The sequence below is a fragment of the Macaca nemestrina genome, chromosome 4 (assembly GCF_043159975.1).
Source record: "Macaca nemestrina isolate mMacNem1 chromosome 4, mMacNem.hap1, whole genome shotgun sequence".
NCBI classification, from domain to species: Eukaryota; Metazoa; Chordata; class Mammalia; order Primates; family Cercopithecidae; genus Macaca; species Macaca nemestrina.
Genome location: NC_092128.1, coordinates 82,208,109 through 82,235,333, shown reverse-complemented (window position 1 = coordinate 82,235,333; position 27,225 = coordinate 82,208,109). Strand labels below are relative to the sequence as shown.

Here is a 27,225-nt window from a genome sequence, read left to right as displayed (position 1 = left end):
GTGGGAACTGAACAATGAGATCACTTGGACTCGGGAAGGGGAACATCACACACCGGGGCCTATCATGGGGAGGGGGGAGGGGGGAGGGGGGAGGGATTGCATTGGGAGTTATACCTGATGTAAATGACGAGTTGATGGGTGCTGACGAGTTGATGGGTGCAGCACAGCAACATGGCACAAGTATACATATGTAACAAACCTGCACGTTATGCACATGTACCCTAGAACTTAAAGTATAATAATAATAAAAAATAAATTTAAAAAAAAAGAAAAATCAATTGGGCAACATGTATTTTAAAACCTTAAAATTGTCAAATGCTTTGACTCAGGCTTTCACTTTAATGGAGCATAACCTAAGGAAGTTGTCACTGATACATGAAGACTTTAAAATACTGTCACATGAAAATGTGAATCTTTTTGTGTAAAAGAAAGGGACTTCACAACTTTCTCACAAACATTCCTCATAATATTGGTACTTAGCTTACGGGTCAGGTAGGGTTATGAGATGATGGGAGCTAATGACAGGGTTCATATAGTATTTTTAAAATCAGGAAACCAGAACACAAAGAGGTTAAGCAATTTTAAAGGAATATTTAGTATAACAGATCCTAAAAAGAGATTATTGTGTTTAGCATTGTAAAATCAGCTATACTAGTCTCTGATTCCTCATTCATTTTCTCATCAGATTTAACAGCCTGTTCTAATTTTGTACATGTAATTTGACATTCTTATATAATTTCTTATTAAAGTTTAATTACTTATTGAAGATGAAAGCTCAGCTTGACATCCACAGTGATCTCTCCTTATCCACCAAACTGATTTGTCATTTGAGAGTTACGTTTTAAATTAAAATTAAGTTAAAACTCAAGTTAAAGAAGTTACAAGCTCTCCTCTTATTTTTCCTTTGAAAGAAATTTAAATCTAGTTTAGATAAACACATTCAAAATTTATTTTTGTATATTCACAAATCTATACAAAGGGATCTACCAGGCAGAGCATATATTTATAATTAAATAAATTCAATTAATATAATTTTGAATGGGACAGTATGCTAAGCATTCAGATACCAGTCTATGGGACTATTTTAAGATGGACATTTAAGACCACATATTTGCTTCTACCTACGGCAATAAAATCCTTTGAAATGACCAAACAAGTACAAAATAAGCAAAAAGATGTTTCGATGCTGAAAACAGGGAAGGATATTATGAATTCTTCACAAGCTTTGATGTCTTTCTGGAAACCATAATACACAAAAGAATGAAGGTAAAGGAATTAAGACTATGATTTTAGTCAAAGGATGAACTTTCCAAGAAAATAAGCACACAGGATTTCTCCAGTAGGAGCTCAGACTTGGAGGACCAGCAATCTGCAAATATTAGAGGTTGAGGGAAATGTGCTCAACATTGCTGGTGGAAGGCCAAACTGGCACATTTTGGTGGGCACTTTTGTAATATTACACGTGTCAAAAGCTTGAAAGTGTGCAAAAGCCTTTCACCAAGTTATCTGACTGATGTACAGCAATGGAGGTTCATTATAGCATTGTTCATAATATTGGAAATAATCAGGAAAGACCTAAACATCCACCGATAGAACATCAGTTAGAAAAATCATGGTAAATTGGTAGAACAAAACACTATGCAAACATAGTATAGATCTAAATGTGAAAATATGAAGAGCAAAGGAGATTAATGGTCTGGAAGTTTCAATCTGTGTGTGTGTGTGTGTGTGTGTGTGTGTATGTGGTGTATCTGTTGAAATGGAATTTTTTATAGCGTATTGTGAAGTAAAAATGCAAACTATAAAACAATTAATTGATAGCACAATCCTAAGTTTAGTTTTATATTTTAATTGGCTTTAGAAGGACAGCAAAGTATGGTGACTAGGATTAGCTATCTTTAGTTTGTGGCATTTATAAGGAATTTTTCTTTCCTATTATTTAACAGTAATTTCTAATCTTTTTACAGGGATTTGATTGGTTAAAAACAAATAGAAATTTTGTTTTAGTTTTGTAAATTATAAATTTTAAAGTAAGATGTTTTGTAGCATTCAAGAGACAGAATTCAGTATATTACTAAGCTGTTTATGTACTCCTTGATCTTAGTAAAGTAGGACATGCTGTTCCATAACCAAATCCAGGAGGGGAAAACACACTATCTCATTTGAAGGATGCAAACATGTTTAGTCAAACCAGAAACTGGCACATGTGAGAGTTTTATAGCAAACAAGAACAAAAAGTAGTTTGCATAATTTCTCATGCTCCTTTTATGGTGTTTATCTTTTATAAGGCTCTTTGGAACAGTTGCTGGCCACCTGTCAATAATGTGGCCTTTTATAGACTCAACCTTTTATTGTTCTCATGCCCTTGACATATAAAAAGCATTCTTAGAGAAGTCAGTGTCGAATATGGTGGGGAAATAGTAATTTTAAATTTAGACGGCTGTCTTTTGTAGACTGAAATAAAGAGACAGTTTTGAACGACATCAAGAGGATAGGCACATTATAAAATCCTCTTTAGCAGGAATAAAAATAAATTCATTATTTTATCAACATCTTGGTAAAGTTAGTGCAGAATTTTACTTAAAGCACTAGCCTAAGGAAAACTAAGCCAAGTAGCATTCATTTAAAGTTTTTATCACAATTTTGCATAATTTTACATTGATTCCAAGTGAAAATATTTGTATTGTGAGCCCATCAATTACACACAAGTTTTGGGCATATAAAACAGTTGCTTTAATTTCCTTTTAGTGAAATAAGACATCCAGTGTTTCTGGATTTACATAAAATCTGTCAAGCTAAGTGTTCTACACATATTTATTGACCCACATTGTAGAAGTGCTTTGTATGATACTGAGTAAACACCATCCTACAAATCTGTATGCAGGAATACATTTCCATTCACAGGGGGATATTATCCATAGCCTTAAATAGAAAGCTGCCTGTCCTTTATTTTGCTCAGTTAGATTCCAAATTCCTTCTAAATAATCATGAACAGAACAATAAAAGAGAGAAGTTTTGAACCAATGATAATTCTTACTGTTCTTTTCAAAAACCAAACACCACTCCCCCAGATTTTCTACTACTACTACCTCCCACTCTTAGTAATGTAGGATGCAGAGCTGAATTTTAACATTTATGCAGAGACATTTGCCACACACTGTCACATTGTAATTGGCAGAGGATTTCATGTTTTCCTTGATAGAGTTTGCATATTGTTTTCAAATTGTACTTTAAAACATTTGCACCCCCTTAAACATGGTATCTAATTGGGTTAACAATTCCAGTTGTCAAGAGGAGTTTTAGATGCAGTCCCTTTTCTATTCAATGTGGTCCTTTTTCTATTCCATTTGGTCCCTTTCAATGTGTACTTGTGTCAAGACTGCTTGGAGGGAAGAGGTAGACAGCCCTTCATCGTGTGTATTGTGGGGAAGATCTGATCTTACAAGAGGTTGGTTAATTGGACACACATGTAATACTCAAGGTGCAATGAAAAGATAAGTATAGTTAAAGCCTACAAGGGGGATAACGGGTATTTTTATTTTTTAGGTTCAATTGTGATTATACTTCCACCTCTGTTTTCACTGGTGCCTTCATGCATTTTATTGTTTTCCTTTAGCCTCAGTAGGTATTTTTATATATCTCCATGAAGTTTTCTCAGGATATGTTATCTGCTGGTTCTCAATGTAAATATACGTGGAATGCAATAAATCCCACAGTGTTATCTGTGAGTAGCTGATTAATAAAAATCTGTGATAATATTATTGAAATGGGAATTGGAATATATTTATATTTATAACATATGTTTTTCTTAGTTATCTAAGCAAACTTTAGAAATTCTTGTGCCTTATCTATATATAATAATATTGTTGAATTCAATCTCTTTATTCCTGCTGGCATTGACATCAAAAATATAATGCCTTGGATATTAAGATCTATAAATTAACTTCTATCCTTTCTAAACAAAATTATTGAGGCAATTTATCCAAAAGTAAGCCATGGAAATTAAAAGACATGTTCAAACCATGGAATGTAACAGGTTATTCCATTAAATTAGCAGAAGTGCAAAGCTTTTACAAATATAATTAGCTAATTAAGCATATGTAAAATGTATACACACACGTAGGTGATGTTCCTGGTATTCTATGAGGAACATCAAAGTGAGAGCTATCTTATATAATGAATTCTGAATTTGAAACAACACTTGTCAATATTTCTATATGTCAAATGGTAATTTTTAAAGTAAGTGATCAAAGAACTATTTCATTGACTCACCAGCCTCTGTAGTGGGATCAACATTGTGAAAAATCAGTAAAGAACTAGGTGACTAGAAATGTTCTTGGTTGAGAAAATTTAGTTTCTCAAAACTAAAGATGAAAATATACTTCTCAACCCCTTTTGGAAGTGCATTTTTATTTTTGTAAAGTGGGAAAGGAACATTTCATTCACAATGTTATAAATAAGATGCCAATATTATTAAGCTTTTATATGGGCTGTTTCTTTTATTTCTTAAGGCATTTATACATCTTGAGTAGAAACAAAATATTATATTTTTCTATGTAGCTGAAAATCATTGCAGAAATATGTGTTTTTAACTAGCTCTGAACACAAGAGAATATTCTAGTAAGAAATCCTGTCGTTGACACCCGTGATCATCTGAAATCTGCCTCCAAGACAATGCTAATTTCAGAAAAACATTGTGCATATTTAGTTATCCAAAATATATGTAATATTACTACAACAGGTAACATGGAAAAATTAGACATTCTCAAGATTACACTGTGGTTCTGGTTGTAATTAAATATAGATCTGTATTTTTAAGTTATGTCACTAGTATCTTCTTGTGTTTTCAATAATTAGATAAAAATAAAAAATCTCAAGATAATTCATAATATATTGGAATGGCTTAAAGGAAAAACACATTTTGTCTTTATCCACAATTAGTTGTCTAAATGGCATCTGTTGAGTCATAAATTGATTAGAATTATTTTATTGATTTGGTTTCTGATTTTATTCATTCATTCAATAAATATTATTGAACTTGTTCTGTGTGTACTGTCTGCAGCTGTTGCAGATGACAGACAAGGGCCTATCCTCATGGGGCTATAGAGTGAGTCTAATGTGATAAACAGATATTAAATGTTTGATAAAAATTACTGATTCTACTAACCGAAAGTGTGACTAACATTTAAACATTATGTGAGAAACATACATGGTGCTCTGGAACGTGTGTGAAAAGGGAGCTCTCCATAATTTGATGTCAGTAAATGATAATCATTTTCAAAGCAACCATCACTTTAAGCCAAGATTTTTTGCTAAAATTTGGTTTGTAAGAGTTTAATATCTTCACCAGTCCTTATCCTGTTTAAGGTAATTTTCAGACTTAAGAGTTGACTAGTGTAGCATAGTTCTGTTTCATAGTTGTTTTAGGGAAAAAAAGTTATTTTCAGTATGTATGTTTTCCTTAGCAATAACATATAGACTTGAAGTCAATTCACATTTTGTATACTCAGATTTCTGTAATAAAACATTAATTTACATTAATTAGTAAATCACATCTATTTTATTTTATTTTATTTATTTATTTATTTATTTTTGAGATGGAGTCTCTCTCTGTTGCCCAGGCTGGAGTGCAGTGGCGCAATCTCGACTCACTGCAACCTCCGCCTCCCGGGTCCACGCCATTCTCCTGCCTCAGCCTCCCGAGTAGCTGGGACTACAGGCACCCGCCACCACGCCTGGCTAATATTTTGTATTTTTAGTAGAGATGAGGTTTCACCATGTTAGCCAGGATGGTCTTGATCTCCTGCCACTGCGCCCGGCCCAATCACATCTATTAGTAATAGTGCTGCTTACCTAAAAATGTACAGTTACGTTTTTTAAGTGACACCCTTTTAAGTTTGCTATAAAAAATCATTTGTTTACACTTTGAATATAAAGGACTAGTAGCCTCAATCTGATTAGTCAGTCTAATTTCATAATTAATTTTAAAAATTGGAAAAAAATAATACATCAGGAAGTTCAACTAAATTACATCTGGGATTTAGAGTCTGAGTTAGTATAAGACACTTATACTTTCAAATTCAGACTTAATGGCATATAGCTTACTCATAATTTGAGAGTCTGATATAACTATGTCTTTATATGTTGTGTTCAGATGTTAAATAAGGACCACTGTTTTGTTCAAGCACAGTGGGGATGGGGAATAAATGCCAAGGGTGTGTGGAATTAATTAGAAAATTTCATACATATTACTAGGTTCTAATTTTGAGAAGTATCCTAGATTCTGTGGTTCCCAACGTGAGTATTTAGAAAATCTTTAAGAAAATATCACCAGATTTGTGAACCTGTATTTTTTCTTTGGCAAATTAAAAATAAGATTAAAATATTATTAGGTGAATTGCATTTGGACAAATGCAACAAACCCACTGGCTTTCTAAGTCCATAAAGTTTCATTATTAATACTTCAAGGAGACTGTTTCCCAGTCTCCTTGAGTATTTTATATCCCTTATAAGAATGTTACATCCCTAATAAGCATTTATATCCCTTATAATTTCTTACATGCAAACTTCATAAAGGAATGATAAGGGTATGCCAACTATCCAATATTTACTTTCATGCAATAATGATTAGTTAGCACAATATTTACAGCAAGTCTCTATTCTAGTTACAACTCCATAATGCCATTTGTAAGAAAATTTTTGACAAACTTTAAACATCTTTCTCATTAGGCAAAATTAAATGTTTAGATTAAATATGATTAGCACATTCTTTATATTTCTTTATTTGTATACTAACAATTGGTATGTACAGAAGAAACTAACTGAGGCTAAAGATTTAAAGAGAAATCGTACAACTAAAAGTTAGAACTGGAACCTAAATTCCAGATTCGTTTTGTTATTCATTAAATATTTGAACTCAGCAAATCACTTTCCCTTCTTGTTTCCTGTTTTTCTCATCCATAGAGCGAATCCATTGACCTACTTTAGCAGGTTTCACATTTCCACAGTAGAAACCTCTTGCAGACATAATCTTATGCCTAATCCCCATGTGAATAAAACTAATAATACAAATAGAGTTTTTCTTATAAAAGCATCAATCAGGGAGGATGGCAGCAGTGTAAGAGTATGAGGGGCACTAGAACCCACCCCACATGTTGGCCCTCACCTTCCCACACAACATATGGAAAATGGCTTTAAGGCACATCAAACAATTTCTCAAATTCTTGGAATACTTTTTGAAAATCATGTAATTATATGATCTTTAAGTTTCTTTATAATTTATATGATCTTTAAGTTTCTTTATAATTCCAAAATTTCACAATTCTCAATTTCATAAATTGGGATCTGTCTGTTAAAGCACTGAAAATCATATCATCTACCTTAGAAAAAAATAATATATGCAAATATAAGGTTTAAATCTATTCTAAGAAGGATTTCACAGAAAAAAAAACCCACATTTCATATTAAAACCACTGATTTAAGTATCACATAAAACAGCTCTGTAATACCAAATATTTCGTGTTTAAGAAATGAATAAATAAATAAGACCCCAAATAACCTCTCAATGATTAGAAAATTGCAAAAATCTTTTAGTTAAATTTAAATTCCCTTACCCAGGTCTATACTTCACTTGGGAAATGCGGGGGCGGGGGGGAAGTTCGTAAATTTAAAGGCAGAATGTGTGTAAATGAAGATTTTTGCTTCCTAGCTTTGGTAGCCAGAGAGTGAACACTTTAAGCTCTATTGACACACATAATATACAACTATTAGACCCTTGCAGTCGTAGTCTATGAAAATAAAAAATGATGAAGAAGAGAGCAAGTTCCACAAAGTACTTAACTGTCCAGGAAGAGAAATGCCTGCAGGAGAAGTTCTTCACACGGGGCCATTTTCTTTGCCAGTTACTGAAATGGATTTGATGATTGTGAGGCAGGAGTAATGAGTTTTCACTGAGACTAATTTCTGATGTCCTTTATCAGCAAGGATTTCCAACTACATAAAACAAAGGAAATGAACAAAACTAAACTTTTAGTAATCCCTAAAGGACCCAAAGTGAAATTGTCCCAGAAGTTACCTTATATAGACTCTGTGACACAGTTCCCCTTTTGCAAAACTACTTAGTGTGGATCATTACTTTCCAACAATCCTGTCCAGAGACCTACTTTATAACACCTCAGGGAAGTTAACGTACTAGGTCTTGAAAAGTCTTTCTGGAATGTGCAATAACTTGTAGTTTTCTTCTAGTAGCACTGCTAATTTTTGTGTTGCAATTTTTGTAGGTCCATGGGGCCGATGCATGGGAGATGAATGTGGTCCAGGAGGCATCCAAACGAGGGCTGTGTGGTGTGCTCATGTGGAGGGATGGACTACACTGCATACTAACTGTAAGCAGGCCGAGAGACCCAATAACCAGCAGAATTGTTTCAAAGTTTGCGACTGGCACAAAGAGTTGTACGACTGGAGACTGGGACCTTGGAATCAGTGTCAGCCTGTGATTTCAAAAAGCCTAGAGAAACCTCTTGAATGCATTAAGGGGGAAGAAGGTATTCAGGTGAGGGAGATAGTGTGCATCCAGAAAGACAAAGATATTCCTGCGGAGGATACCATCTGTGAGTACTTTGAGCCCAAGCCTCTCCTGGAGCAGGCTTGCCTCATTCCTTGCCAGCAAGATTGCATTGTGTCTGAATTTTCTGCCTGGTCCGAATGCTCCAAGACCTGCGGCAGCGGGCTTCAGCACCGGACGCGTCATGTGGTGGCGCCCCCGCAGTTCGGAGGCTCTGGCTGTCCAAACCTGACGGAGTTCCAGGTGTGCCAATCCAGCCCATGCGAGGCCGAGGAGCTCATGTATAGCCTGCATGTGGGGCCCTGGAGCACCTGCTCAATGCCCCACTCCCGACAAGTGAGACAAGCAAGGAGACGCGGGAAGAATAAAGAACGGGAAAAGGACCGCAGCAAAGGAGTAAAGGATCCAGAAGCCCGCGAACTTATTAAGAAAAAGAGAAACAGAAACAGACAGAACAGACAAGAGAACAAATATTGGGACATCCAGATTGGATATCAGACCAGAGAGGTTATGTGTATTAACAAGACGGGGAAAGCTGCTGATTTAAGGTAACATTTTAATTACTGTTAACTACACGGGCCTGTCTGTCAAGATCATGAGTACCTAAGACACCCCCTATTGTGTAATAACTTCTGGATTACATAGGGGCACAACCTAGGATAAGCTACCCCCAAATTTAAGGCTTCTGAGCTTGTGTGAGTTTCTCAGTGTTGTTTATATTGTGCCCACGTTTAGGCCCTGTATTACTTGAGTTATTTTGATTTTCCTTTCAAAGTCTGAAGCATGAGCGATTCTTCATGAAAAGATGCTGCTTCTTCTCTATGTGTAGACACTGTCATTTCCCTATAATAGAAAACAAAATTGCTTAGAGGCTGAAGTATTGGGATTTTAAATTCAGATACTTATTTTAGTGAGTTAATAGAAAAAGGCATACTTGTAATCTCTCCAAGTTTAGAGCATTTTCAGAATTACCCTATAAACAAAATCTGCTCTAAAGAACAACCCAGGGAGCTATACCTAAGAATAATTTTCTTGCACATTGTGTATAATGGAATAACTCCCTCCAGAGAAGGAAACAGCAACCAGCCAAAAATAAGGTAAGTAGAGGGTATTGAATCATGAGTAGCCTCATTCAGGAAACATGTAACTAATTAGCTTCATTTTCTAGACAGAAATTATTTGACAAATTATCTTTGGGTACATAATGACTATATTATGAAAAAAACTGTCTCATGTATGATTTAGTTGTTGTGGAAATAATTTTCATTGAGGATTATCTGAAAGACATGATGTTCTCTGGGTATTTTAAATTTTGCTCTTGGATAAACCAGACCATCTGGGAGTGGCTTATCTGGATATTTGCATAATTGCTTTTTCAGAAATATTTATGCAGTTATGATTTGGATTGAACTGAAAAAACAATAGTAACATCAGTAAGAATCGTGTATCAGATTTACTGTAGAAATGGCATTGAAAGCTTCATCAACTCTATCACACAGTCTATTCTCTTGATTAAAAACATGTAAGATAAATTTCCCTGAAGTTTCGACCTCTGTGCTTCCGGTGAACAGCTGGATTGTTTTTCTATGGCCTCTGGAAATCATGTAACAGACCACATTTGCATGTTAACTTCTTCTCTTAAGAACCTAAACAGGACTGTATGGCATGCATGTTGTTTATTAACATATCTTTAGCTTTATTTAGCTTTATTTTTTTCTCACCCAATTATTATTTTTTTCAATCTATTCTTGTCTACTGATTTTGCTATGTATAGATTTTGAAATCTGGTTTAAAGTGCTTTTGGAAAAGGATATAGTTTAATTAGATAAACAAAAATCGATCGGTCTAAGACAATAACTTTCTCTCCTCATAGAGTTCTTGTTACTGTTTTTTGGAATTTTTGCTACTCTCTCCCCTCTTTGTATTGATAGAATTACATTTTATTTCTCCATTCTAGTTCTGCTCCTGTGGCCTTGAATGAAGGCTGTTTGTTCTGCCTTCATTCTCCACGTTTCCTACAACTCCTTAAGTGTCTGTGTGTGTGTGTGTGTGTGTACCTCTGATTCTGTGTCATGTATATTTTCAACTCAATTCCTATTTTGTTCTTTTCTGACTACCCTTATTCTGGTGATTTCCTTTTCTCTTTTCCTGAAGTATATTACAGTTATATTAGTTACTTGGCTTACATCAAATAATTGAATGAGTCTCCAAGGCAAGTTGAGTTGTTTCCTACTGTCACTCAGATAGCATGCTGTAGACATTTAATTTAACGTTGACTACTCAATTAAAAGTGTAATTAGGATAGTAGCTACCATTGCATAGAGCCTAATATTCTCATCCAGTTGTTTGAATTAAACAAACATACTTAAAAATGCAGAGCTTATTTGTCAGGAACTTGTATCCCATTAGAAATGCCATATATAACTTCCAATAAGTTGATAGTTGCATATGTGTTCTGACTTATTACAGTATAGGTTAAACTTTATGTTAAATAAATTAGTTGTGAATATTTCCATTATATATGAATTATCATGTATAATCAAGAAAGTCCTAGTCAAGACTAGACAAAAATCAGGTATTTTGACCTATGTTTTGCTCAGATATTATACCATGATATCAGTAAAGCCAATAAACTGAAGAGTGAATCAATGACATCACTAAAGCACAGGGCCACAAATCAAGAACTTAGTGATCAAATATAAAATGTTTTAGCTTCTATCAAATCCAGAAGCAATCTTATCATGGAGAACAAAAATAATTTAATATGGCTAAAAATTATGTTATAGTAACTGCCTAAGTTTAACTAAATAAAACCAAGAATCTGGGGAAGCAGATCATAGATAAAAATAATTTTAGAATTACTGCTAAAATGTTTAAGTTAACAATGATAGATCTGCCCTGCTTTCCGCTTTCCAGTAGACCAAAATCAATAAGAATGAAAAACACAAATGAAACTCTATTCTTTTATGACAGCAGGAAACAGTCACAGTCCCAAACCACAATTGATACAGAAATTTGGCTAATGTGGTGAAATTAGACATGATTTAGGGAGGACACTTAGAAAGGCATTATGTGTTATCAGCTTTCATGAACACTCAAAATCTCTTAAGAGTAGTCAGAGCTTTCTGAGGGGACAAGCCAATGACACTTCCTTAATATGACATGGTCTGTGTCAGTGAAAAGGGCTGCTGAACCATATTTGAGTTCTGCTTAAAATCAGAATAGCATAATAGGCAGGGAACTCACTATGCCATAATTGCCAACAAAAGACTATCAGTTTGACAGACTGAGGGATTAAAGTTTTGACAACTAGTGGAAGAGAATTCTAAATCACTGCATATACACTAGGACACAGGAAGCCTCCCTGTAAACCAGTGACTTCCAGCCAGGCTGGGTGAAATCTTACAGGACCAAGAGTTGGTATGAAAGTATACCAAGTGTTTCTCCAGGAAACCAAAGGTGTTAAATGAAATATGGTTTTCTGAATCCAAAACAGAAAGAATTTCAGTATTCAAAAAAGAGATAAGAAAACAGAATGAGTTTACAAGTGATCTGTTAGAGCTCAAAAAAGAAATGGAGGAGAATTATAAAATAAGAACAGAAATGCAATTCACATTAAAAGCAATAAAAAATGAAAAAATATTTGGTGGTAGAAAGAGTCAGTGACATAGAGAACAGTTTGATAACATCAAATAAACTAATTTTTAAAAGAGATAATGGATATGCAAACGAAGGACATTACTATATGAAATACTGATGTTCCTGAAGATAGAACCAGAAAAATTAAAACAGAAAACACAACAAAATACAAGGATAAGGCTTTCCTGAAATTAAAAGAAGACCTTGATTCACACATTGAAATTGTACAAGACTAATATTCTGCAAGAAGAAGTTGAAATAATGACCTAATGGGAGAACTAATATAGATCAACTTTTATGGAGAGAAATAGGCAAAGAGACATCAGACTGAAAGCTGGGAAGGTGCTCAATTGTGAAACATTAGAAGCATTCTCTCTAAAGTAAAAACTAAGACAGGACGGTACATTATCTCCACTCTTAGTTAGCATTGATCTGTAAGTATCAGTCAATGTACCTGAAAAGAGAAGAAATGAAAATTGGAAAGCAAGTGGCAAAAATAAGACCTTTTCCCTCAGATGTTCTGATAATTCTGGAATACTCCACCTAATCAATTGAAAATATATTATAAACAATAAAAAATCAATAAGGTTGATGTACACAAAGATAATATCCAAAAATCAATATATTCCCTAGATGCTTAAAAAATTAAGTATTATAATGGGGAAAAAGATTGAAATATCTCATTTGCAAAAGGAAAGCTTAAAACAATTCTGTAAATAAGCTTAACTATAAAAGTTCTGCACTTAACACTAGACTTGGAAAAATAGAAAAGGATGTAGTTGTGCTTGTCTAGAATATTTAGTAAATATACCAACTGTCTATACATTGTTACTGTGAAATTTACAAGGGGAAAATAGATGTACAAGACAGGCCAGGAAAATACTGAAAAATAAAGAGAGAAGAAAGGCTAACTTCACAAAATAATTAAGTGCATTCTATTCTATGGTAATAACGATAACAAGTAATATAATAAATTATATTTATACAAACAGATTAGGCACAGCCACTCTTATCATTTACAGAAAATTTTATATCAATGTAAGGAACTGATTACCAATTAATTTCCCAGATCCCAGCCAAGGGCAAACCCTCCAAGCAGGCCTTTCTAAGGATAGAAGTCTCAGCCTGCTGTACTAACTCTTATGAGTGTTAAACAAAATTTACAGGAGGCCATTGGTCAGGATTAAGCCTCCTTCTCCTGCACCAGGCCCAACAGACCAAACAAAAATGGTGTTGATTATGCAAAAGTTCTAGTCACCAAGCTGAAAATAAGTTATTTATCTGCCTTCTGAGAAATCAGGAGAGAGAGAGAGAGATAATAGCCAAATCCCCAAACAGGCCAATCCTAGCAGACATGATAAGGACTTTTGTTTTATTTTGTTTTTGTTTTTGTTTTTTTTCTGCTGTAACCTTTACAGAAAAGTAACTTTGAAATGACCAATCCACATTTTGTTTTCTGTTTTGCTTTCCTCAGCCCTTTACTATCTATAAAATCAACCTCCTCTGCTCAGCTCATGGGAATATTTATTCCAACTTGTGGAATGAAGTGTTGCCAATTCTAAAATTGCAGATAAAACCTATTAATATATTTAAATTTGTTATAATTTTTTTTCTTTTTACATAGAGAGAATCATGCAGTTAATACCATATAAGGTATGTGATTTGGAATTAAACATGAGGAAGTAATGGCAATTTTACTCTAGTCCCCTGCCTTGAAATCAACCAGTAACCCCAATCAAGGAAATAATCTATAGTTAAAAAAAAAAAAAAAGGAAAACGGAAACCTGAAAAAAGGAAGTGTCCATATGACAAATCTGTGCCTCAAAGACAGAGGAAGCTAGAACCTGAAGCATGAAAGAGACTCCTCTAAAGAACCCAGTGGCACAATCCACAAAGGCATATCCAAGTCTCCTTTTATTGGATTATCCCAATCTGGTGGGGGGAAGGGCAAGACACAAGGAATCTGGGGAAGGTCCCTTCAGAGCCAGTTCCCCACCCTAGAATCACAGAAGTGTAGTTGTTGGAGAAATTAAGCAGAAGTGTTATTTTCTGGTCTTCTGGCCGAGGTAAGCTGTCAAAGGTGGAATGGAGGAGGAGCAGGGAGAGGAGGCAGCCATCTCCAGACTGCAACAAGCATAGCCTGTGATTGCCATTGCATCCTCACCTCTGGAATGCTTTACCTGACCCAGCTCACCTTCTCAAATGAAGAACCAAATCTGCGTATTGAAGAGCAAGGAACAAGGGTAGAATCTGCTCTAAGTAATACCAGAAACATTTAATGGATGTAGTGCCTACTTTTGAAAATATCTTTCATTTGAACCTATCTTGTTTTGTCGAATTGTCTGACAGGGGCAATTAATGGTAATTATAATTCCAGGAGAAGCATTTCCGAAAAGTGCGGGAAATTCAGCCTAGTGAATTCCTGAGGGAATAAGACAGATTTAGGATTTAAAACAGATTTCTGTTAGCTAAGCCAAGAAAAGTGGAACTATCCAGCTTCTAGATAATTCCATAAAGCAGATACTTCAGGGACAAATACATAGGATAAACATAACTGGGTAAAACATGAAGGGGTGAATAATCTAATAACTTCCAGAAATACTAGCAACTTGTAGTATTTTTGTCTCATTTCTGTTACTAAATTCAGTTTTCATTTTAAGTCTCTGTATGAATTCAGCCTTAGCATTTCAGATAGTAATGAGTAATATTGCTTAAAGTAGATTTCTGATTTTTGTTTTCTAAGCCCAGACTTTCTGGCATCCCCTCTCATCTTCAAATTTAAAACTGTTGAGCAGAAAATTGTATTTTTTCTCAACACAGCTTATCTCTTTATGCCTGGTTCTTATTTTACCTTAGAATACTAGTTGTTAATTACTCCAACCTTCTGTTTTAGGATTGCTTTCCAGAATGGTGATATCAAACTTGAATATAAAGCACTTGCTTTATAGCAGTTGCGAAGCTGGCTGAATCAACAAGAATGGAATTTAAGTAATGGATAATTAGGATAAATAAACAATAAATAAGAATAGTAAACCTATGCACTCATGGCCACAGAGTATTGAACAAGTCATTTACACTTTCTGGGACTCAGCTTTCTCTTCTGTAAACCATACATGTTCTGGGATAGGCGGTGTTGAGGGAGAGAGGGAGGGAGCCTAAAAATAAATATATAAATATAAAAATAAATAATAAATGTTATTAAAAATAAATAAATTTGTGATTCTAATGAACCCCGAACAAAAACCATACCTAAAATTGTGGACATAAAATCCTATGTATCTTTCTTGGCAGACAGTTAATTAATTTTCAACATGGCCTACAAATCAGTTCATACTGAAACGTCAGGGTGAATTTCTATGGAGTGCCTGTAGAATAAGGCAGCGCTCCACAGTCTTGGGAGTAACTGCAAGGTTATCACTCAGTTGATGAGCTGTATGGTTCCTAAGGGCCCATCCCCACGCTACGACTTTGTGAATCAGTAAAATTGCAGATCTAATCCTAACTTTATGAAAGAAAAAGGAGAAAATTGCCCACTATTTAAAGTAACACTCCTTTTAAGTTGTTCAGAATCCATTTATAAAATTACTATTTCTAAATAGCAGGCTTTTAGATCTTCAAACTTTCTGTTATATCCAAAGTGTCAAGTTGCCCGCCAGATACTCATCATCACGTCTCGCAAGCCTCCCTCGGCTGCCTGTTGGCCACACCCGACTAAACAGGGTCAGTATGCCCATATTCTTTGGTAGACAGTAGAGGGCTAAAAAGAACATTTTAGTTTTCTCAAAATGTCGAGCTGACCAGGCAGTATATTATGTTTGACCTTAAAGGTTCGCTATCACCCCTTCCCCATCCTGCTCGTGTGTCCGGATGCTGACCTCTGAGCAGTGTATTCGTAGGCTTCTGAGCCTCCTTTCTCATTGGATTCTACCAATGCGAGAAAGCAGCAGTATATCAGATGGTGGGAAGAGAGACTATTTCTGTCTGTTCCTTGCTGAATTCCTCTAGCAAAGGCTCCTGCCCCATCCAGCAGTCCTCTCCCCAGCTCTAGGTCAACCTCGGATTCTAGTAAAATCCTTTCCCTTGATTCCTTTATTGCCATAGGGTGCTAATCTTCCTATAGTTAATAGCTGCAAGATGCTGTACCATTCCTCGATGCCTACAATTTTGTTAATAATCGTTTTATGAAACTTTTCTGAATTAACTCATGTGAGTTTACATTCTGTTTTCTGCTGGCCCTGACTGATAAATAATAGCTATGTTAGAGTACAGTGTCAGAACCAGAGAACTGCTTCTATGTCATTGTTAGTTTACTCATCAACTAATTAATTTACTATGCATTTATTCACTTATTTACCTTTTCATTCAACAAAACTAAAGGCATCAAGACATTCTGGGCCTATCATGCAGACAAAAAGACAAAACAAAAATCATAATCTCAAGGATCTATATTATATTATAGAAATAATGTCACAAAAGAAACAATAAAATATTAGAGATGCTATGTTTTGTCTAGAGAGAGAGAGAAAGTGCATGCAAATAACAACAGAGATAATGAGTTCTTCCTGGAAGGAGGTTGGCAGGATCAAGAATGGCCTCCGAGGGGAAATGCTGCTAAAATTAAGGACTCGAAGGCATGCACCAGGTGTAGGATGGAGATGACCAAAGACTATAGGAACAAAAAGAGCAAAAGCAGTGAGAATTTGCAGCAGTAACGGTTCCTTGTGGAAAAATACTGTTTCTGTAGGTTGTTTCACCCCTGGAGGTTAGAATACAAAGGGAAGAGGCACTAGCCTAGAAGAGAAATGGAGAAACCCTATCAAGGTCTTGGAAACCTATAAAGATCTTGGAGGTCAAGTTTAAATGTTTAGACTTTATATCCTGCAGGTCTAAACTTGTCCACATTTATTAGTGACAGAGTTTTTAACACACCTCAATATATGTTTATTTGTTTATAAGTTATATACATTTGCTATTATAAAAGTATACTGCATACATTTTAAAATCACAATAATTAAAACTTTAACATAAATAAAGAAATAATATTTTGCTAATCACTGTGGCTTTATGTTATCTTTTGCTAGGATTGTAAGGCAAATTATTCGTGAGAAGGTACATTATTAATGATAGTGATTTCAGCTTATTTTATATACAGTATTTTATTTTTTATATTAAAAAAACCTCTCTTTCTCCAGTCAAAGGGGAGCACATACATTTTCTTACTCCTACCAAATGTATTTATATTTATTTCAAAATGATAGAGCAACTAGACAGTCAACATATTCTTCACTAAACCAGCATTGAGACCCAAGACAGCTGGTCTGGCCAAAATTATAATTCAAAAATAACTTGACTTGTATTTTGTTAAATTCCCATTGAACATCCCTCATTAACTATGACATCTTTATCTTCAAACTTATGCTTAAGTTTATGTACATCTCCCATTCTGATCTGTTCACCTGTTATTATCCAAATTTGTTTCTATTTACTTCTGCTCTTTTCCTCAACTTAATTTCATTCCTTAAAAAGTTACTTTGCATTTATATTATGTCAGGTCCAAGATTTCATGAAAAATTGTTAAATATTGAAGGTTTTCTCAGGAAATTTGTGTTACATTATGTAAGGCTATATATCAACACATATATATTTATATGTACACATTTTGTGTGTATATATTTATACATATGTATATTATGTAAGGCTATATACCAACAAACATATATTTATATGTATGCATGTATAATATATGTAATAACAATAGGTGAATGACTAGACAAACTTTCTTTTTTTAAGTAAATATGATTTTTATTTATTTTTTGTTTTATTTTACTTTAAATTCTGGAATACATGTGCAGAGCATGCAGGTTTGTTACACAGGTATACATATGCCATGGTGGTTTGCTGCACCTATCAACCCATCTAAGAAAGATGCAACATTAACCTTAATCGCCTACATTAGGCTAAGACAATGACTAGAACATAATCAGCTCCCAGTAAATGTTTGTTCCAGTATTAAAATTTAAGAGAATCTTTCAGTTTTAAAACCTGAGAGTCTTTTAGTAACTTAACAGGAATTCAACTGAAGCCAGTGAGAAAATGGAACCTTCTAAGGTCATGAAAAAAATAACCAGAACATGTAAAAGAGTATCCTCAAAAGATATGTTCTATTCAATTAAGATAATATAGATTTATACTGATTCCATTCAGGATACATCATTGAGAATAGTACTTCAATATTATTATTCCTGGTTGACACTAAATAATTTCTGTTGCTATATTTTCTGTATAAATGAGAAAATATACCATTATTAATATCATAAATATACTCCAATAGTCTCTGAGAATTTTTAAAGTTAGTATCCTCTTTTGTCCATTTATAAGTGTCCTTACTTATGTCAGTCACTCCTGTTTTTATATCTTGAAGCCACAAAGCTCATCACTATCAATTAGTTGGTGTTAGTGATGGCAAATTAAGGGCTAAAATTGTCAATGTCTACCTATAAACTTCAAATAAATTCAAAAATATTAAAATGACCACCAGGGTCACTTCTTATATCCCAGCGTATGATTATCTCATCATGGACAGGATGTCTTCACCTCTCCTTTTACTTTTCAGGAGTAGTTTTAAAATCACATTATTGGGGTATGCTTGATATATGAAAAGTTGTACATATTAAAGATATACAACTCAAGGAGTTTGGGGATATGACCTTGATGAAATGATCAAGGTCATAAGCATATTCATCACCTGCAAATATTTCTTTCTGCTACTTTTCTTATTGCATAATTACTATTATTTTTATTATTTTGTGTTGTAAGAACACCTAACATAAGACCTACCCTCTTAGGAAAATTGAGGTAGACAATGCACTGTTGATTATTTTTGTTTTAAGTGAGGAAAATTAAATAAAAAGAGGGTCCTAGGTAGTATTTTAAACCTTTGATGGATTTGGGGAAGGGACTAACCTTAAGTCAGATAATATATGTCATTGCCTAATCATCCTCCACATGAACTTGAAATAAGGTTCATATCACTTTCATCACTTTTTCTGGGAGTTTTAGTTTTAAATATCTTCCATTTAATTGCTCTATTTAGCTCTCTTGCTTGAGACAGTGTGAGAGCAAGTTTCCTATGGGAGCCTGGCTACTGATCGGGGCAGTGACCTTGCATTTCCTTGGCAGCAACTGTGATCTTGCCCATTGTTTTCATTTATTTGCTGGAATTCTACTGGCTTGATGCGGGTAGTATTGAGTTTCCCTCTGACTCAAACAAGAATAGTTTTAAATAGGAGGAAATACTTTCAAAAGAAAACACAAATTCCCATAAAAGAAGGAATTTAATAAATCATTAATGCATTGTTTGTATAAGCTAATTAAGAATATGCTCACCCTTTTAGAGTCTGCTAACACATTATATTAGTAATTCCATGTGTTTTATCTTATTTTCTTCTTTTTAGGTCTCTACTCACACTTTCACCTTGCTATGTTCATTTTTTTTTAATCTCATATCATTGTATTAGAAAGGGATTATTGAGCTTTTTCCCAAAAGTTTCATTGAGAGTTGCTTTCTTCTCTACTTAGTACAAATATGTGGTCACTGATATTAGATAAAAGATGTGATCATGAAAAATTTGTTTGGGTAATATTTACCAGTATAGCAACTGAATTGTAAGTGAACAAAATACTACTGTGCTTAATACAAGAAAGCCATTGTACAGTAAACATCTTGGAATATTGACACAAGCATTTACAATGTAACATACTGGAATAAATGAAGCAAGTTTTTGAAAAAGAAAAATTAATTATGACTAAGGTTGAGATTACACAACAATAACAATAACAAAATTTATGAACAGACATTTCTCAAAAGAAGACATGCATACAGCCAACAGACACATGAAAAAATGCTCATCATCACTGGCCATCAGAGAAATGCAAATCAAAACCACAATGAGATACCATCTCACACCAGTTAGAATGGCAATCATTAAAAAGTCAAGAAACAACAGGTGCTGGAGAGGATGTGGAGAAATAGAAACACTTTTACACTGTTGGTGGGATTGTAAACTAGTTCAACCATTATGGAAAGCAGTATGGTGATTCCTCAAGGATCTAGAACTAGAAGTACCATATGACCCAGCCATCCCATTGCTGGGTATATACCCAAAGGATTATAAATCATGCTGCTCTAAAGACACATGCACACGTATGTTCATTGCGGCACTATTCACAGTAGCAAAGACTTGGAATCAACCCAAATGTCCATCAGTGACAGACTGGATTAAGAAAACGTGGCACATATACACCATGGAATACCATGCAGCCATAAAAAAGGATGAGTTTGTGTCCTTTGTAGGGATATGGATGCAGCTGGAAACCATCATTCTCAGCAAACTATTGCAAAAACAGAAAACCAAACACCGCATGTTCTCACTCATAGGTGGGAACTGAACAATGAGATCACTTGGACTTGGGAAGGGGAACATCACACACTGGGGCCTATTATGGGGATGGGGAAGGGGGAAGGGATTGCATTCTGAGTTTTACCTGATGTAAATGATGAGTTGATGGGTGCTGACGAGTTGATGGGTGCAGCACAGCAACATGGCACAAGTATACATATATAACAAACCTGCACGTTATGCACATGTACCCTAGAACTTAAAGTATAATAATTTTTTAAAAAAAGAAATTAGTTGAGGCTCGCTCTAGTTGAAGGAATTGGTGGTCAAGTTAATAAGTTTTCCATCTGTTCTTGCTTGGTGGAATGTTCAGTGTACATTACTAGATAAAGCTTTCTAAAATAAAAAAATTTAAAAAAGAAAAGAAAAGATTTCAAAAGACTACATATAACAGACCAGAAACTAACCTACATCAATGTGAATATACATATATTCCCATTAACAGATGGGTAAGAACAGAGATAGATACTGCAACAGAGATGTACATCCTAACTCTGGAATAATAAATATGAATTTGTCAGAAATTATTTTTAATAGTATAAAATTGTAATACATTTGAATGTTATACAGTATATGATATACTGATACATTCTGGATTGTAAAAAGGTGTTCAAATACTTTTATCAAAAATGCACTTCTCTGGCATTCTAATCTGTCAAGGATCCCATATAATGAAATTAAACACAAAATAGGTGAAGAAGAACATAGTAGGCACTACATAGTTCCAACTCTATATAAAACCTTATCTCTGACTTTGATGTCTTTAATTCTGTTTAGGAAAGAGGAGAAAAATGAATAAATAAAATTACTTTAAATTACTGTAATTCTGGGTTGGCCCAGAGATTTTGTATCTTTTATGGTTTGCATAATATAGAGTTCATACTTTGTAAAAATAACTCAATGACGAAGGGATAAATCTTAGATAAAAACTACTAAAATTTTTGAGAGAAAGACTGCACCTATATTTATTAAAGTAATTTGATAAGGCAGTAGAATTTGACCAGTTCCTCCCCCAAAATGGATAGAACTTACCTAAGTAGGATATGGTGGAAAGACTGAGCATTCCAAGTCAAACCTCATTTTTGAAAAATCTGAGAAGTAGAATGAGCAGGTTATCTGTAAGGGGCAGTCAAGATGCTGGTATGACTTGAATCAAAGGAGCAGGTGGCAAAAGAGCAGTAAATAACTTTTGAAAGGAAGCCCAGTGACATTGATGGTAAGGCAGAAAAATTTGGCCTTTTCTTCAGTAAACTGAGGCAAAATTATGTTCATAAACAGGAATGATATGCAGAATGGATTGGAGGGGTCAAATTCTAGAGTTTGGACAGCCACAAGTAAGGTCATGGTTATAATCCAAGAATGAGGTGAGGAATCCCTGGATCAAAGTAGCAGCAATGGAGACATTGAGGCCACATAAACAATACAGGATGAACTCAAGAGGAAATTCAATCTTGGCAGTTTTCATTTAACAGTTTGATTGTATCTTCTGATGTCTGGCTATAACCAGTCTCCAAACTTTGGAGTTCTGATAAATAAATGGCAAAATGCTAGGATGATTTGGATAGTGCTGGAAAATACTAGAAACAGAAGGAAAAGAAGTTGCCTGCCCTATTTTGTTTCTCTGTTATTTCATCTTTCTCAAATAATATGTATCAAATAATTGGTCATTTTATTTGGAGTCCCACATCCTCAACATATGAGAGTCAGGGACACTCTGAGATGATTTCAAGTGGCCAGAACATTAAGCTGACCCCAGGCTGTCTTTGTTATAACCTTTCATGATGCTAACAACTGAGGTTTTCTTCTATTCCTTGTTCAACATAGACACATGTTTTCACTTTTTATCCTTACATGTGCTAGCCAAACTCTACATGTTCTGTGTATGACCCTGTTGAAGAGGGAGAGATGAGTGAGAAAGGATATTTTTAAATAATCACCTCGCTCTACTCACCCCCACCCCTGCCCCCACATTTATTTACTTTCTCTAATCTTGAACTGCAATAGAAGAGGAAGTCAGCCATGGGGTGTGGCATAGTGTTCTTTTCTTTTATAATAGATGATGAATCAGCAAGTCTTCCCTGAGAGTGTGGCATGGCAATTGTTTCTTTCAGATGATGAATAAGGAAGGAGGACTTCTAATCAAGGAATAACATGGATTAGTGGGGTTGGGAACAGGGTAAGACGCAAGAGGCTACTGAGACACAAAATTTAATGAGGCACTCACCCCCAGGGTCATGCACGTGCCTTCTTAAATTTTGTTCCTAGGTACTTCTTTGCTTTTCCTAGTTCTGCCCTAAGTGGGAAGAGGAGTGAGCTGATTCATGGGCTGAGGAACCTCATGTTCTCTCCCTACAAAGACTTCATCATCTCTTTCTGTATATTTATTCAGCAAATATTTAGTGGTCATCTATCAGGTACTTAATTTTTCTTTCCTGAGTCGTAGTATCACTGACCTGGATGATCGCTACCTTCTAATTTAGACAGTCCATGAATCTAGCAGTATTTTAGGTAAGTATAAAGCACTGAAGGATAAATTTTGACCAGGCACAAAATCATGAATTACTTTTTCTTTGAGTGTAAACGTCTCCCTTTGTGGGAAAATATTTAAGCTTTCAACTCTCTGCCTTTATTTTCTCCCACAACTACAGAGATATCTCTAAAGCCTTTCTAAGGGATACCTATGTTATAACATTTTGGAGATTTTATTTAGTCAAAACTTAACTTGGCTTTTATTTTGTTCCTCTATACTTACTGGTTATTTAACAAAATAATTCATATAATCTATTCATGACATTAATACATGGCCCTTTACTGTGTTATTTTAGAAATTAATATTGAGTGGGACAATTTTAGATATTCAGCCAGATAAATAAGAGAGAATAAGGCAAGTGAAATCCTGGTGGTCCTGTTTAATATAGATCTTTTAGTTAGTCTGAAGAGGTAGTGTACCTATCTGCCAGGAGTTTAGAAACTAAGTCATATTTGACACTAGAAGAATAGTTTTACAACTGATATGATGTAACACCAGCATCAGATTCAGATAGCCTGGATTAAAGTCAGAATTTTACAACTTATTTCTTAATTTTAGCATAGGTATAAAATCCCTGCTTTACCTATGTGTCAGGATTATTATAAAGATACAAAAAATCATACATGTAAAATTGCCATGTAAATTGATAATGGCTGAGGAAAACATGAATTTTATTAACAATAATAAATAATAGCTTTAAAATAATTAGATGGTAAAGATAATTGAAAACAAAAGAGAAAAGAACAAAATTCTTACCTTCTTAAGTTCTTTAAATCTCTTTCAAAAAAGACAGAGTTACACTGAATAATGAGGAAAAACGTATATGTGATGTATATACAATTTGGAAAATTAAAATAAATACCATTTTTAGATCTATGTACCTTGAAAATGTTAAGACAAGACCAATATTAAAAAGATACATGTTTACTTTGTAAATACATACATTTTACTATAAATATGTCTTTCCACTAACCTTACAAAATCTTTTCCTACTCACACTAGCCAGAAAATCTGCTTTAAATTCTGGAAGCATCCAAATATCACTAATATGATGTTATCTTTAACTACATCCTACAAAGCACAAAATAAAACTGTCCTTGTGTAGAAGCCATGTCATTATGACAAACATATTTGAAAATTAGTTTTGTATGATTTGTGGTATTCAACAAATCCAATACAAATCTGCGACAGCCAAGGTCATTGAGTATTTTGATCTTCAAATAAATCATAGAGCTTTCTTTGGGGAAAAAAAATTACTGCATCACTGGTTTCCATTACAAAACAATTTATGGATGCAGAATTTTATAATTATTTTTATCCTTAATTATTAATAATTTATATCCTAGCTAGTAAGACACTGCATTCAAAATAACACTAGATAGGAAGATACTTTGTTTATGTTTTTCTTTCTTTAAGTGCCAAGGATTTGTGTCTGCAGGAACTCTATGGTAAAGACTGAACTCTGTGACTTAGTTCAGAATAATGTGAGGTTTTCTATATAATAAAAAAGATGCATCAGAGAAAGAAAAGTAAGGTAAACCAAGTCTGCAATTTAAAAATAAAATATGAAAATGAGGATCATATTGGAAATTCTGGAGAAATAGTTATTAAAGGGATGTCATAATAAAAATCATATGAAGTTTATAAGATATCTTACCAGAAAGAAAGCAAAAGGTAGAAAGTAGTTAAAAGAAATTAAAATCAATAGAAACTAGTTTAACTTGATGATATTATCATGATTGGTATATAATGATCTGGAAATGCAGTGTTGAGTGAAACGTATAATGGATTATGTCATGTAAGGTTAATTTTGACAACTGTAAATCAGACTAGGAAACACTGTGAAATCATCATGAATGATGCATGCGCTCTGCTGTGTCATCTTAATTTTAGACTTGCAAATTTGATTTCTGAAACTGCATTTGAACAACCAAAGCAATGTGTTGTGAAATAGATCCATTTGAAAATAAAACATTGCCTAATGTGATTTGTGAAGTTTCTTGGTAAGAGTGCACTGGGTGATATATCTATACAAAGCTTCATTTTACCTCCCTTTTCATTATGAGGCTGGTAGTCGAAAGCCAAGGGAACCAGAGGAGCAAGTGAAGCTGAGAATAAATTGGGAGTGAGGGCAGTTGTCCTATATTGTTGCTATGGATAGAGCTGAATAGTCCTTAGTAAGCTTTTATTGTCTATCGGGGACATTTACTGAGAGTGCCTGATGGAAAAGTACAGATTGAATGAAAACAGTCTAGTTCTACCCTGTTGGGGGCAAATGAAGTGCTTCAGTTGTGCTAGATTAATTTGATTGTGACAATAAGCATGTTTTTTTCATATCATTCACGTGTAGTATTTTGTTAACTAGACCATGAACTACTTAAGACTGTCTTTCTGATTCCCATGCCCTTTTCTCCTCTGTTGAGAGGACTGTGAGGAGCTGCTCAGTCATTGGTGGTTACCAAAGGATGAGAAGGGTATTGTCATTCAATATCTAGAAAACACAGCCTGTGAAACTGTACCCATTGTTCTGCATTGGTCATCTCTATTAGAAATGATCATGTTGATAATGTCTTTTTTTTTAAGTTCAAATTTCAGTTATGTCTTTATACTTATAATCCCCTCACAGGCATTGTATTTATTATTTCATTAGTGAAAAATGAATGATAGTACTTCTACATGTAGTTAAATAAATTTATCTACAACAATAACTGCAGTGCCATAGGTACATCAGTAATTTTTTAATGTGCTTGTGAATTTTTTCTAGAAATGTTTTTAAATGCAAGGTAGATTAAAAGAAAATACTTTAGACTTACAAAGAAAGCTTTAAAAATACTAAGAGACAAATTTACTTCAATGAAAGAAAACAATTATTGAACATTCAAGGAAAATACAATTTAGGGTATTTGTAGAGGAGGAAAGGTGTGAAGTAAGAATAAAATTATTAATTATTTAACTAGTTTTTTGAGAAAATTCATCACATTATTGATCACGTTTGTCAACCCCATAGTTTATCATTGCCAACTTACTCTTTTTATCTGAGAGAAGTAGACTAGATGCTAAGGAAATTCCAGACCAAACTGGAGCCTTCCTCTATGTTAAAGATGAACAGCACCTGATAGACACATGTTGTATCAGGGATTTATAAGTAAGGACAACAAAATAATTATAAAATTGACATATTATTCTAGAGAGGCAGCAGAGTTAAATATCAATTATAAAGGTAAATCATAAATATTTCAACTGATTTAGATAGCAGTACTACTTGATGTTTATATTTCTTTCTACCTTTCTTCATACTGTCTATCATTTTAAAAGTATATAAATTGAGCAGGTTGCAGTGTTTTATGCTTGTAATCCCAGCACTTTGGGAGGCTGATGCAATAGAATCGCTTGACACCAAGAGTTGAAGACCAGCCTGGACAAGATATTGTCTATCTCTACAAAAAATAATAATAAAATTTAAAAAATTAGTTGGGTATAGGAGCATATGCCTGTAGTTCTAGCTACTCCAGAGGCTGAGGCAGGAGGATTGCTTGAGCCTGGGGTTTCGAGGCTGCAGTGAACTACGATTCTACCACATGAGTCCACCCTGGAGAACAGAGCAAGATGCAGTCTCTTAAAAGAAATAAAAAAGTACAGTAAGAAAAGAAATTACTGTTTGCTCATGTGGCTATTGAGATAAAATACATAAATCATATCAAGATTTATCTTGGAAACCTAGTTGTTCATGCTTAAAGACAAAGATCATAGTTAAATCACTTCTGGGCATTTCTCATAGTCATTGATATACAAAATCACATTGATATTTACATCTGAAAGCTTTGAAAATCCAGTGTATTTTAGTAACAAATGTAACCAGTTTCTTTATGTTTCTTATTTGCTGATCATTCTTTATCTTTGTGTCCTCTAGGTTAGATATAAATATTGCCAAATGTAATTATGTTTAAAAATGTTTTTAAACATGTGTACTCTTTATACACAATGGAAATAGACTTATCTTTTGAATTATTTAAATTTTCTGTTACTATCTTTAT

General features: G+C 34.1%; 1 protein-coding gene across 1 annotated transcript in view; it reads left to right on the top strand.

Annotated features, from left to right (window-relative positions):
- LOC105475597 (thrombospondin type 1 domain containing 7A) overlaps positions 1-27,225 on the top strand; it is a 501,118-nt gene that overhangs the window by 197,069 nt on the left and 276,824 nt on the right. Inside the window, exon 2 of the mRNA XM_011730984.2 lies at positions 8,280-9,111. Coding sequence (XP_011729286.2) covers positions 8,280-9,111 — 832 coding nt within the window. The remainder of the gene's footprint in view (positions 1-8,279; positions 9,112-27,225) is intronic.